The 13,011-nt window shown below is 44.9% G+C and overlaps 1 protein-coding gene across 1 annotated transcript in view; it reads left to right on the top strand.

The window, feature by feature from the left end:
• SYNE1 (spectrin repeat containing nuclear envelope protein 1) overlaps nt 1-13,011 on the top strand; it is a 468,360-nt gene that overhangs the window by 248,700 nt on the left and 206,649 nt on the right. The window contains exons 61-64 of the mRNA XM_045009096.1: nt 2,056-2,228; nt 3,817-3,970; nt 5,130-5,273; nt 6,925-7,089. Of these exons, the coding sequence (XP_044865031.1) occupies nt 2,056-2,228; nt 3,817-3,970; nt 5,130-5,273; nt 6,925-7,089 (636 nt within the window). The remainder of the gene's footprint in view (nt 1-2,055; nt 2,229-3,816; nt 3,971-5,129; nt 5,274-6,924; nt 7,090-13,011) is intronic.

Genomic DNA, 13,011 nt, shown 5'->3' with positions numbered 1-13,011 from the left:
AATACTGACCACTATAAGTAAGTTTGCAAAATTCAAACACCAATTTTTCATGTACTTCAAAAAAAACATTTGGAAAAATGTTGCCTTTTGGAGTAAAATGGCCTTATTTAAGATAAAGATATACTGGACCATTGTGACATGAACAATGGTGTAAATATTGAAGAAAAAATTTCAAGATGATACATGGTTAACTGAGGCTATAGAGAAAGTATGATATTTTCTTTAGTTACACAATCATACTGTCTGTCAAATTTTACAAGTGACTTAAGTGCTGTATTGTGTAACCATAACATTCTGTTCACGTAGTTTGTTGTTTGTTTGTAGTAACTAATGCATTGCTCATTCAGGGTAGATTGTGGTTAGGGTTACCATATGTCCGTATTTCCCTGGACATGTCCAGCTTTTTATTTGTTAATCACCGTCCGGGAGGATTTTTTAAATATATAAAAACATCCGGAAAATACGGACGTATGATAATCCTACCCACTGATCCTCTCTCCTCTTGGGGTGTCAGCTTGCTGCAGCCTGTGGATTGCAACCTCACCTCCCCACCCACTACTGCTGCAACGCTGCGCCCCACGGTTAGGAGCGGTGGTGTCTCTGCAGCCAGCTGCGGGTGGGGGGGGTGTGTGTGGCCGCTTCTCCCTCCTCCAAGCATCCCCTACAGCTCTGGCAGAGACTCAGTCTCTCCCTCCTCCATCTCGGCTGTGCAAAGGGAAAGTTTTTCAGCGTGCAGCGGCAGCTCTCGGGAGCCCTCTTTCCCCCCCCCCCCCCCCCCCAGGAAGGGCCCGCACTGCAGCGCATCCCCCAGCCACCTGGCCTGAGCTGCCGCAGCCTTGCCAGGTCCAGCTGGTAGCGGGGTGGAGGGAGCCTGCGGTTGGGATGCAGCCTCACAGCTGGGAGCGTGTTGGGGCTGGGATGCCCAGCTCGGGGGCAGACCCCTGGCTCCGACTGCTGCTGCGCGGGGGAAGCGCCCGGCTGAGGGCGCACGGGCTGGATAGCGGCAGGAGCCGAGAAAGTTGGAGCCTGGGGAGGAGGCGGCTGTTTTGGGTGGCTGGGAGGGAGAATGTGGCACGCTCAAGGGAGGAAGCGGGGTGGGGAGGGGATTTGGGGCCCAATGGGGAAGGAAGGGGGTGGGGTTGGAATGGGGGTGAGGAAGGGGCGGAGTTTGGGTGGGGCCGGGGGCCCTGTGGAGTGTCCTCTTTTTTCAGTGTTCAAATATGGTAACCCTAATTGTGGCTCTCAGATAATGTTGCAATGCTCTATCCTCCCGCCCCCCCAAAAAAGTTGTTAATCTCCAGCATGTAAAAATCCTGAGTCAGGCCCCCAAAATTATGAGTTGAAATCTCATGTTTTTTAACCAAATAATAAATGTAGCATTCTTTTCATTTGCCTTCTGTTTTGGGGGGCTGTCATGGTTAATGTTTTCAGACTTTTCTGCACAACCATAAGAGCTAGACAGTTCCTTTTTATTTTTAATGAAAGCTGAAAACGCCATACACACACAACTCCAAGAGCAGGGGTTTAGGAAAAACACCAAATGCTACTAGATGTGATAAAATTGTGAGAGCTGGCAATACTGGGGTCACTGGATTTCAAAAGTCGAGGCATGTCGATGTTGTAGGTGGGTCTTAAACACAATTTTATTTCAGCACCACAGCAGAAGGGCTCTTTCACCACAAAATATCTCCAGTTCTCCATGGATCACTAGGAACTTGAACTCTCACTGTTTTTATAGTCTCTTCTTCTCTATAGTGTTCAGCTCTGAAATCTGTCGAACAAAGCCCTTTCTGCCCAGATTCCAGGAAAACTATCTCTCCCTGAGTCCTAGGGTTTCTCTTATGGCCCAAACTCTTCCTTTGAAAGGCCTCTTTCACTAGGGAGGCTCATCTGTCAAGCCCACCCGCCCGATAAACAGCTTGTACAATCCATTCAGGGTGTAGTGTAACAGCTGCTTTTCTAGTGACGTTTATTAACCATTTCTTCTCTTTGTAGAAGGAGGACTGCATATATGCCACAACAATGAGGCTAAAACAAGATCTGTTTGCTTTCTAGGGACTGTTATCGGTGAAGCAGGAGAAGGAAATCCAGATGAAAATAATGCTGACAAGAGGAGAATCTGTTCTGAAAAACACTTCTCCAGCAGGAGTGCCTGTCATTGAACAACAGTTACAGACGCTTAAGGAAACATGGGCTTCTCTCTTGTCCTCTTGCATTCACTGTAAAAGGTAAAAAAAAGATGTGAGTGGGGAATGGTAACAGAAGACAACACAGTTGAAAATATTAGCGTTATCTCCAGAAGTCGTATGATTACAAGACAGGCAAGGTGGGCGAGGTAATATCTTTCATTGGACCAACATCTGTTGATCAGAGAGACCATGTTTCGAGCCGCACAGAGCTCTTCTTCAGGTCTGGGAAAGGTACTGTGTGTGTGTCACTGCTAAATGCAAGGTGGAACAGATATTTTAGCATAAGTAGTGAGCACATATTCTAAGGGACCATTCAAAGTAAAGTGGCCAGTTAACACCCCTGTAGTCATAGGACAAAAAGGCAGGTTGTGGGATACAGATTGTTGTAAAAAGCCTTAACTCAAATGTCTTTATTAAGACCATGGTTTTTATTAAAACTGTTTTAAAAAGTAATAGTTTAATAAAAATCATGGTCTTAATAAAGACACTGAATTTATGACTTGTGTTTAGCTATGACACTCCTAGTACATTTCCAAGACCTGAAAAAGAGCTCCTTGTAGCTCAAAAGCTTCTCTCTCACCAACAGAAGTTGGTCCACTAAAAGATACTACAGTTATAGTCTAAGGGCTTGTCTACGCAACAAATTAGTGCACGGCAAGCCACAATGTGAATCTACAGCACACCAACTTGCCACGCTGTAACTTGCCATGTGGACACCACTACAGGGCATTCTGGGACTTTCACTGCACGTATCCATACAGCGAGTTATTATGTGGCAAGATGGTGTGCTGTAGATCCACACCTTGGCTTGCCACACACTAATTCACTGTGTAAACAGGCCATTATTGTTACCATTAAAAATGGACTCTGTATTAATAATTTGATTGTAAGCTTTATTTTCCAATATTTTAAGTTTCATTCAGTTATTTTAATCGCTGTGCTGTATGAAAACCATGGTATGAAATCCAAATAAAAGGGACATTAAGAAAATTAAGGGCCAAAGCCTGCAAGATCCTGACTTCAGTAGAACTGTGTGTCACTAGGCACTTCTCGGGAGGTACTCATAACCTCAAAGGCTGGAACAATGTTATGTAAAATGTGATGATAGTAATTCCCTCACTGTCAATGAGAGTCATGGTGATGATACTTAAATAGGAAATACAGAAAAATGCAGTCTGATATGGTAAGCATCACTAATTACAAATGTTTCCAAGTTTCAAACAGCCAAGACTATTTATCAGTAGATAGTATCTGCTCCCTAGTGTATGATAAGATATAAAGTAGGGTACTTGGAGTCAAGACTTATAGATTCTATTCCTTTATACCATGCTTTACCCATATATTTACTTGAGCATCCTGTATCCACCACTAATGTCCTTTATTGTCCCTTTTCAGATGTGAGCAAGTAGCCTTAGTATTGGTACCCTTCTATATATTAGCCAACCAAGATCTGTGGCAGAGCACAGTTTCTTGCAACTTTTCGTGGGGCAGTTCAGCATATTACGTGTCTCCTTTCATTCTGTCCCCCTAATAAACATAAAACTTGAATTACTGTTTATTGCCTTAACTCATTGCTAGAATAACATGAGATACTGAATATCAACTGATATGCATTTTTAAATTGTAGTCAGCTGGAAGGAGCTCTGTCCAAATGGACAAGTTACCAGGATGATGTTCATAAATTTTCCAGCTGGATGGACAAAGTAGAAGCGAGCATGAATGCTTCTGAGAGACAGTGTGCAGAGCTGAGGGAAAAAACAGCTGTCCTCAGCAAAGCAAAGGTTTGTTTACTGTTACTATAGTCTTAAGAAAAATCCTCTTTGGTGATATGAGTAATAGTTTTACTGTATGTTATAATGGAATAAATATGATGATGTCTAAACCGACAGATACAAATGTTTGATACCTAGATGCTACCCTGATGTACGCACTAGAAATCAGGCAAATAGCTGTTCAGATTGAAGTCCTGTTTCCTCATTAAAATCTGCTGCAGCAGCCATTAATTTCTGGGGCGTGGGGAAACAGTACTATAAACCATACTAGACAGGAAATCTGTCCATGGTAGGGTGAAGTTCAAATTTTGGCCAACTGACTTTATTTAAAAAAAAAAAAAAAAAGCCGTAGAGATAAATCTTCTTCAAGTTTATATTCTCATCATTCTCTCATATTCTTGTGCAAAATGGCACAATATGCTACCAAATTAGAATGGACATGTTTTACTTCACAGCATTGCTTCTGTGCTGGTGTATATAACTACACAGAGTGCTGGGCAACTGTGAATCAGACCTTTTCTGCATTATAGTCATACATTGCATTTAGTTAAGTAATAATGTGTTTTGAGTCAGACATTTGGTTGAAATAAATAGCCAGTTAAAGGAGTTAAGGGCCCAAAGTGAAGCCTCAAGTGCTTAATCCAGGTGGTTATTAATTGCCATGCAATGTCATTATTGCTGTTACTTCTCCAGTGAAGTGTTATGCTAGATAGTTTCTTACACACATGCACACCCTTAACCACTTTAATATCGGAGTGCCTTTGAGTTGTGCATTAAGCAGTGTGGCTAACATCTGACTGTGGTTCATTCCTGCTTTCATCCTCTCCCAAGGGAGAGGTATGTGGAGTGGAGTTCTATTTTGATAGGCATCTCTGGCTTTGGGGTTTTTTTTCCCTCATGCATACACTGCTATGTGTTTATGAGAGAAATAGCAAGGTGGAAGAAATTAGTCTTGCACTTGGAGGAACTTGAACCATAATAAATTCAGTGGGCACAATTCTACTGTGCAGACCTATTGAGAGCAGAATCTCTAAGAGCAATGTATGTAAGTAACAAACTAACAGACCAAAAAAAACCCACTAATAACCTTACAAACAAACAAGCTGTCTCTGGACTTGTTTGAATATTGATCATTAGTAAACCTGTCCATTTACTCTCTGTTATGCAGTTACTCAGTGAAGAAGTGTTGAGTCACAGCAGCCTACTAGAGACTATTGAAGCAAAAGGCACTGGCATGACTGAGCATTATGTAACCCAGCTTGAACTCCAGGACCTCCAAGAACGATACAGGTTCCTCAAAGACAGGACAATGGTACAGTTTATCGTGGCAGTACTCCAATGTTTTTCTTTGAGTTTGGGTGGAAGGAGAGAGGGCCTGTTGGTTTGTATATTTCAGAATTTTTTAATGTGTATAATTTGGGGGGCAGATTTAATATATCTGGCTATCTTGAATTCAAAAACAACTCTCATTGACTTTAGTATAACTAGGATTTCACCCAACAGGACCAAAAGCTTAGAAACATTAGTGCAAATACAAAGAAGGATTTTTGTTTGACCATGAATGCATGTCATACAGCAAATGTAAACACTAGACAAACTGTTAAGTAATTCACCAAGGGCCTAATTTTATAGTTACTACTACATATAGTGCTTATTACTGGTCTGAGTCCCATTGACTTCTGTGTCATATGACTCATCAGAGTACGTGCTACACTCAATGGTAAGTGCTGGCGGGTTCCAGCACTAGCCCAGAAAGGATTTTGGAAAGTTTTATGTCACAGACTGATGAAGGCTGAAGCAGTTTTAATACAATATCTTTTAAAAAATCATGAACTTTTGAAAAATTTGTGTACTTGCAGAAACTCTTCTGCAGTCACGCCACATTGGGCTGTGGTTTTGTGGCATCTGATGAAAAAAAAAAAACCAGTGAGGGCCTGGACAAAATGTGGATGAGAAATCGAGGTGCAATAATAATGTTGAGATTCTCAATCAGTCCTGAAGTAGTAGTCCAGCATAATGCTGGGGTCATTATCTTTTACATGAGATGTAAAAATGAAGCCTAACCTTCTTGTAGTCAGCAAAGATCTCATGGCACATTTAGTAAGCATGGGACTTAACCCTAGTGTCCTGACCAAACTCCTCTGCTGGTAATTACAGAAATCCTCCTGCAGTTTCAGTTGCAGATAATCTTTTAGTATTGCCTTTAAACACACCATTCTGTAATGTTGCTGACATATGATGGCTATGGTGGTGTGCCCCAGATATGGCAGTGTTTTAGGGCCAGATTGTGAAATCAGAGGGACTACTCATGAAAGTGATTGTTTATCAGTGTAAGTATAGGGTTTACAGTCTAGTTCTTAGTGATCAGCAAAGTCATCTTTAGATATAGCAAAACACTGTGAGATTCTCCATAATGAATGCTATTATATACTCTAAATAAGAGGTGGAACTATTATTGTATGTAGTTGACAAGGGTCTGAATTCCTGAAAAGAAAATGGGCCAGATTCTGAGATCACACTTATGACAATCAGGAATAATTCCAACTAAGTCACTGGAGTTGTGCTAGTTTAAAAACAAAGGAAATGAAATCTGGGCCATTGTTACCATTAATCAATGATTTAACTATAAATGGTCTCAAACCAAAAGACCAGATTCAAATAGCCTCAAACTAAGCCAAAGTTCCCAACTGAATCTACATCTATATCTTCATAGATGTCACCCTCTTTTTCTGTAATTACACAAACAATCCCCCTGAATCTAGACACCCTGAACTTTGGGAAAGTTCAGCTCTAGATCCAATCTTTGTATTCCATTTCTAGGATATATAATTTACAATAATTAGTCTTGCCTTGAGTGGGGACTGGACTAGATGACCTCTTGAGGTCCCTTCCAGTTCTATGTTTCTATGATTCTATAATCTCTTAACTGGCTGTGGCTCTAATGAAGTATTTTTAACAAACAGGAGGCTGTAACCAAATCTGAGAAACTGCTTCACTTACATCATGAATACCAAAGAAAACTGAAGGCCTTTGAAATATGGCTGGAAAAGGAACAGGAAAAACTTGAATGTTTATCATACCTTGAAGGTGATGCTCAGACACATGAGTCAACACTCCGGGACCTACAGGTATAGTATGCGTGGCATGGCACCCAATCTAAATTAATTCCACTTGTAAAATAGAATAACAATAATTTCATGACAGAGAGGTTGTATTCCTTGTTTATCTTGGAAAAAAAATTAATGCACAGTAATGCAATTATTTTACTATTGTTGTTTTTTAAAACACGTTCTAGACATGCAAAAGACTTACAAGCCTTGATTTTATAAGTGGACTTCAACAGGTCCTCCCATTTTCAGGCACAGATAATGACATTTACTTTATTTCTAACTACCTGATTTCTGGATACAAATGAGAAATCTATATGCCACCCATTGTACTGGCGCAAAATGAGAGTGAAATCCTGACTGCAATAAAATCAATAGCAAAAATCCCATTCACTTCAAAGGGACAAGCAATTCACCTCCAGCCTACTAGTTCATCTTAAGAACATAAGAACAGCCATACTGGATCAGACCAATGGTCCATCTCGTCCAGTAACCTGTCTTCTGACAGTGGCCAATATCAGGTGTTTCAGAGGGAATGAACAGAACAGAGCAATTATCGCATGATTCGTCCTCTGTTGTCCAGTCCCAGCTTCTGGCAGTTGGAGGTTTAGAGATACCCAGAGCATGGGGTCACATCCTTGACCATCTTGGCTAATAGCCATTTGTGAACCTATCCTACATGAACTTATTTAATTCTTTTTTGAACCCAGTTAGACTTTTGGCTTTCACAACTTCCCATGGCAATGAGTTCCACAGCTTGACTGTGTGTTGTGTGAAGAAGTACTTCCGTTTGTTTGTTTTAAACCTGATGCCTATCAATTTCATTGGGTTATCCTTAGTTCTTGTGTTACGGGAAGGTGTAAATAACACTTTTCTCTTCAGTTTCTCCACATCATTCATGATTCTTCTTCGAGTGATTGCTCATGTGTATTCCACAGTAGGTGTGCGTGATCGCCACGTGCACTGGTGCCGGACGTTTTTCCCTCAGCAGTACCTGTTCTAGGGGAGCACCGTCGCGACCCCTGGAGTGGCGCCAGTATATCGCCTATAAGGGGGACCGCATGCTCCCCCCACCCTTAGTTCCTTCTTGCTGCCAGTGAAGATAGTTGGAACTTTGTGCTCCAGCTCTGCTGCAGCCTTTCTACTTGACCTTAGTGGTAGTGTTCGTGGAATTGTTACTTCAGTTGTTAGAGTGTTACTTCAGTTGTTCAGTTGTTAGAGACAGTCATGTCCCCAAGTTCTCCTGGAGTAGTTTCTACTAATTAATAGTGAGTATTAATTAGAAAGGCGAATTAGTCTTATGATTTGATTTCTATATTTGCAATTGTGTGTTTGCTAAAGGAAATGCTTTATTCCTGTTTGCTGATATTGCTTTTACTGAGAAAAGGGGGAGAGGGGATTCTCTCCAGAGATTGATAAGGTTATACCCTATGAGTGTCCAGCTTGGGCTCATAGAGATTCTGTATTTTTCTTTTTATTCTTTAATAAATTCTTTTCTTTTCTTTGGACTTGGTTAATTCCTTCCCTTGGGGAAATTCAGGGGAAGGGGAGGGGGAAGTGGGCTGCTTCCCTGTGTGTGTGAGATTCAAGGCGTTTGAATCCAGGCAACTCTGTCTCCAGAGCAGGCTGGAGAGAGGGAAGAGGGGGGGGAGGTTCCTCCTCTGTGAATTGATCTGTGTTCCCAAGGGGGGAAACAGGGGTGTCCCGGCCCACGGAATTGACCGGGTGGTGGCAGCCGAAGGGGAGACCTACCCTAGGATTTTGGGGTGGGGGAAGACATGCGGGTCCTCACTTTGAAACCGCCCAGTTTCAAGTGAGGGTAGACTTCAAGGCTTCAAGTTGTGCGACTTCTGTCGCCGTTCTATGCCTAGGAGTGACCTGCACGCTGAGTATCTCCACTGTTTGGGTGAGACTCACATCTGCAAACGTTGTAAGATCTGCAGGTCATTCAAGCTGCGGACCAAGAAGGAGAGAGACATTAGACTCCGTGCTCTCTTGATGGAATCGGCGTTGGGCCCCAACTCCGGCGCACCGGGTGGACTCTGCGCCCGTCGCCACACCATCGGTATGTAGCGAGGCACCCTCTACTAGCCGGCACCGTTCCCCCTCCAAGAAGCAGGGAAAGGGCCCTACCTCGCAGTGGCGCCGAGACAAGGAAAGAGGGGAGGCTGCTTCTGCGTTGGGCAGCCCACGGTCCTCCCCCCCACCCCCGTGCTCAAGATCTCTGACTCGTGTTGAGCGGAGCAGCCCAGCACCGTCTGCGCACACATTTCCACCGGTATGGATGCCATCGGCACCGGAGGCGATTCAGGCTGCGAAAGACATTGAGTCTCCCGGTTCCAGGCGCGTGACCGGTGACGGGTCCCCAGTCCCGGGCCAAACCTCCAATTGGTGCCCATCAAACCTCTCCTGCGGGTCACAGTTCCCACTCTGAGGACCATTCCCCGCACCATTCAGCGTGCAGCGACCGGTCGTCCAGCAGCTCACGCCCTCCCTCGACGCCGACCAGACCATCCCGGTCATCACCCGGATGGGAGTCTCGGAGACCCTCTATGCTGCCTTCCAGTGAGCACAAGCATCGAGAGCGGCACCGGGAACATTTCCCTTCGCGACACGACTACCGCAGCCGGTCTCGACGGGATAGATGTCGTTGTTCTCGTTCCAGTTCCCGCTCAACTAGACATCATGCTTGAGATTCCTCTCACGATGCCTCGGCATCGGGGCACCGGAACTCCCGCTGCCATCATGGGTACTGAAGCAGCTCTTCAAGGGCGGGTACCATTCCTCGACTTAGAGGTCCAGGTCCCGAGGGAGGCGGCATCGCAGGCACCGCCACTTATACCGTTCCTGTGAGACCGTGCGCTTGACGATGACCTCGGCCTTCGCACCCAGACGCCCAACCTCAGCCCACGCGGCTCAGCTGAAACAACTACCGCCACCGGGCCCTCAGCCGGGTCCGTGGTAAGGGGCCCCGTGGCAGGGACAGTGGTGCCAGTGGGCACTGTGGCCGCCGATGCCCGCCCAGAGGGGGGCCCGCTCGGTCACCGGAGCATCTCCGGCTCCATCAGCGTCTTCTGGTTGCCTAAGAGACAGATCGGCGGGCCACGAGTCGGTGGACCCACGCCCAGACTCTGATCTGGGGCTCGACCCCCCCGGTACTGACCAAGGCCCACAGCTCTGTGCTTGCTCTTTCCCTGGCACTGGATGACACCATAACGGTTCCTCCACCACTAATCCCTCAGGAGGATTTTAAGGTACACCAAGACCTGCTAAAGCGAGTGGCATCCAGCCTTCAGCTGCAGGCTGAGGAAATGGAGGGCCCCTCCGATTCCCTCTTTAATGTATTGTCCCCCTTGGCACCGGGCCGGGTGGCTCTACCCCTGCACCAGGGTGTAGCCAACATTTCCAACACTGTGGCAAACTCCCGCCTCCTTGGTGCCAATCTCCAAGAAGGCTGAAAGGAAGTACTTTGTGCCTGCCAAGGACCATGAGTACCTCTATTCCCACCCGGCACCTAACTCGCTTGTGGTAGAGTTGGTAAACCACAGAGAGCGTCAGAGCCATCTGGCCCCTACCCCCAAGAATAAGGATGCCAGACGACTGGGCTCCTTTGGTAGAAAGATTTATTCCTTGGCAAGTTTCCAGCTCAGGGTAGCCAACCACCAGGCCTTACTGAGCAGATATGACTTTAACCTGTGGGAATCTCTGCCTATGTTTGAGCCTCTCCTCCCAGACCGGGACAGGAAGGACTTTAGGGCACTAATAGAAGAGGGGGCAGCAGCAGCAGCAGCGAAAGTGGCCCTGCAAGCGGCGTGAGATGCAGCCGACACTGCAGCCCGCTCCATGGCTTCGGTGATCTCCATGTGCAGGGCGTTGTGGCTCCTCCTGTCTGGACTGTTGATGGAGGCCCAATCCCTTATGCAGGACCTCTCGTTTGATGGGAAAGCGCTCTTTGTGGACCAGACGGATGTCAGGCTGCATGGGATGAAGGATTCCTGCACCAAGCCATTCCGGAAATCTTCGCAACTTTTTGTTGCCTCAGCTGAGTGGGTGAAAGGGCAACTTATCTCCTTTCCGGCTGGATCACCTCGTGCATACGTGCTATGATCTGGCAGGGGTTCCCCCGCCGCCAATCATCAGGGCACACTCTACGAGGGCTCAGGCCTTATCAGCTGCCTACGTAGCCCATGTCCCTATCCTAGACATTTGTAGAGCAGCCTCTTGGGCCTCTGTTCACACGTTTACTTCGCATTATGCAGTCGTCTCCCAGTCTAGGAATAACGCCGGGTTCGGCAGGGCAGTACTCTGTCCCGGCCTATTGTGAACTCCTACCCACCTCCAACAGGTATGGCTTGGAATCACCTACTGTGGAATACACATGAGCAATCACTCGAAGAAGAAAAGACAGTTACCTGTTCCATAACTGGCATTCTTCAAGATATGTTGCTCATGTCTATTCCACACCCCGCCCTCCTTCCCCTCTGTCAGAGTTGTCCGGCAAGAAGGAATTGAGGGTGGGGTGAGCGTGCGGTCCCCCTTATAGCGCGATATACAGGCGCCATTTCAGGGGTCGCCACAGTGCTCCCCCAGTATGGGTACTGCTAAGGGAGAAACTTCCAGCACTGGTGCACATGGCGATCGCGCACACCTACTGTGGATTAGACATGAGTAACACATCTCGAAGAACGCCAGTTACGGAACAGGTAACTGTCCTTTTTATAGACCTCTATTATATCCATCTCCCTTAGTTTGTTCTTTTTCTAAGCTGTACAGTCCCAGTCTTTTTTTTAATTTCTCCTCATATGGAAGCTGTTCCATACCCCTCATCATGTTCATTGTCCTATTCTGCACCTTTTCTAATTCTAATATATATTTTTTGAGATGGGGAAACCAGAACTGCATGCAGTATTCAAGATGTGGGCACACCATGGATTTATATAACCTCATTACAATATTTTTTGTTTTATTATCTATCCCTTTCCTAATAGTTCCTAACATTGTTAGCTTTTTTGACTGCTGCTGTGCATTAAGCAGATGTTTTCAGAGAACTATTTATGAGGACTTCAAGATCTTTTTCTTGAGTGGTAACATCTAGTTTAGACCCCATCATTTTGTATGTATTGTACGGATTATTTTTTCCAATATATGTTTGCGCTTCTCAATGTTGACTTTCATCTGCCATTTTGTTGCCCGGTCACCCAGTATTGTGAGATCCCCTTGTAACTCTTTGCAATCAGCTGTGGACTTAACGATTTTCAGTAATTTTGTATGGTCTGCATATTGAGTTACCTCACTGTTCACCCCCTTTCCCATATCATTTATGAATAAGTTGAACAGCACAGGTCCTAGATCCTTGAGAGACCCAACTACTTACTACTTTCCATTGTGAAAACTAACCATTTATCCTACCCTTTGTTTCTTATGTTTTAACCAGTTACTGATCCATGAGAGGATATTCCCTCTTTTCCCATGACTGCTTAGTTTGCTGAAGAGCCTTTGATGTGGGACCTTGTCAAAAGCTTTCTGCAGGTCCAAGTACACTGGGGATCCCCCTTGTCCACATGCTTATTGACATCCTCAAATAATATTTTTAGAGTTGTAAGGCGTGATTTTCCTTTATAGTAGCCATGTTGACTCCTCCCCAACATATTGTGGTTCATCAAAGGCTTCCTTCAGATTCTTACAGTTCTTTTTTATGGCTCTGACTATGTTGTTGTTGTTGTTGGTACTACTATTTTATTTAACTATGCAATGGAAGTAGAGCAAAAATATCAGGTAAAACCTAATATTTTCAGCTGAGTTATTCTTAGAGTTTCAGGTGTAGTTTGAACTCAGAACTCAAAGAATCAATGCCTTCATGAACCAAAACTGGCAAAGTGGTTCACACAAACCACTGCAGACTGAAACTGGTAAGTTTTCTAGATCTCTAGATATAGTGGGCTT

The sequence above is a fragment of the Mauremys mutica genome, chromosome 3, assembly GCF_020497125.1.
Source record: "Mauremys mutica isolate MM-2020 ecotype Southern chromosome 3, ASM2049712v1, whole genome shotgun sequence".
Lineage (NCBI taxonomy): Eukaryota > Metazoa > Chordata > Testudines > Geoemydidae > Mauremys > Mauremys mutica.
The sequence above is the reverse complement of the archived record's forward strand: the minus strand, read 5'-3'. Positions and strand labels throughout refer to the sequence as shown.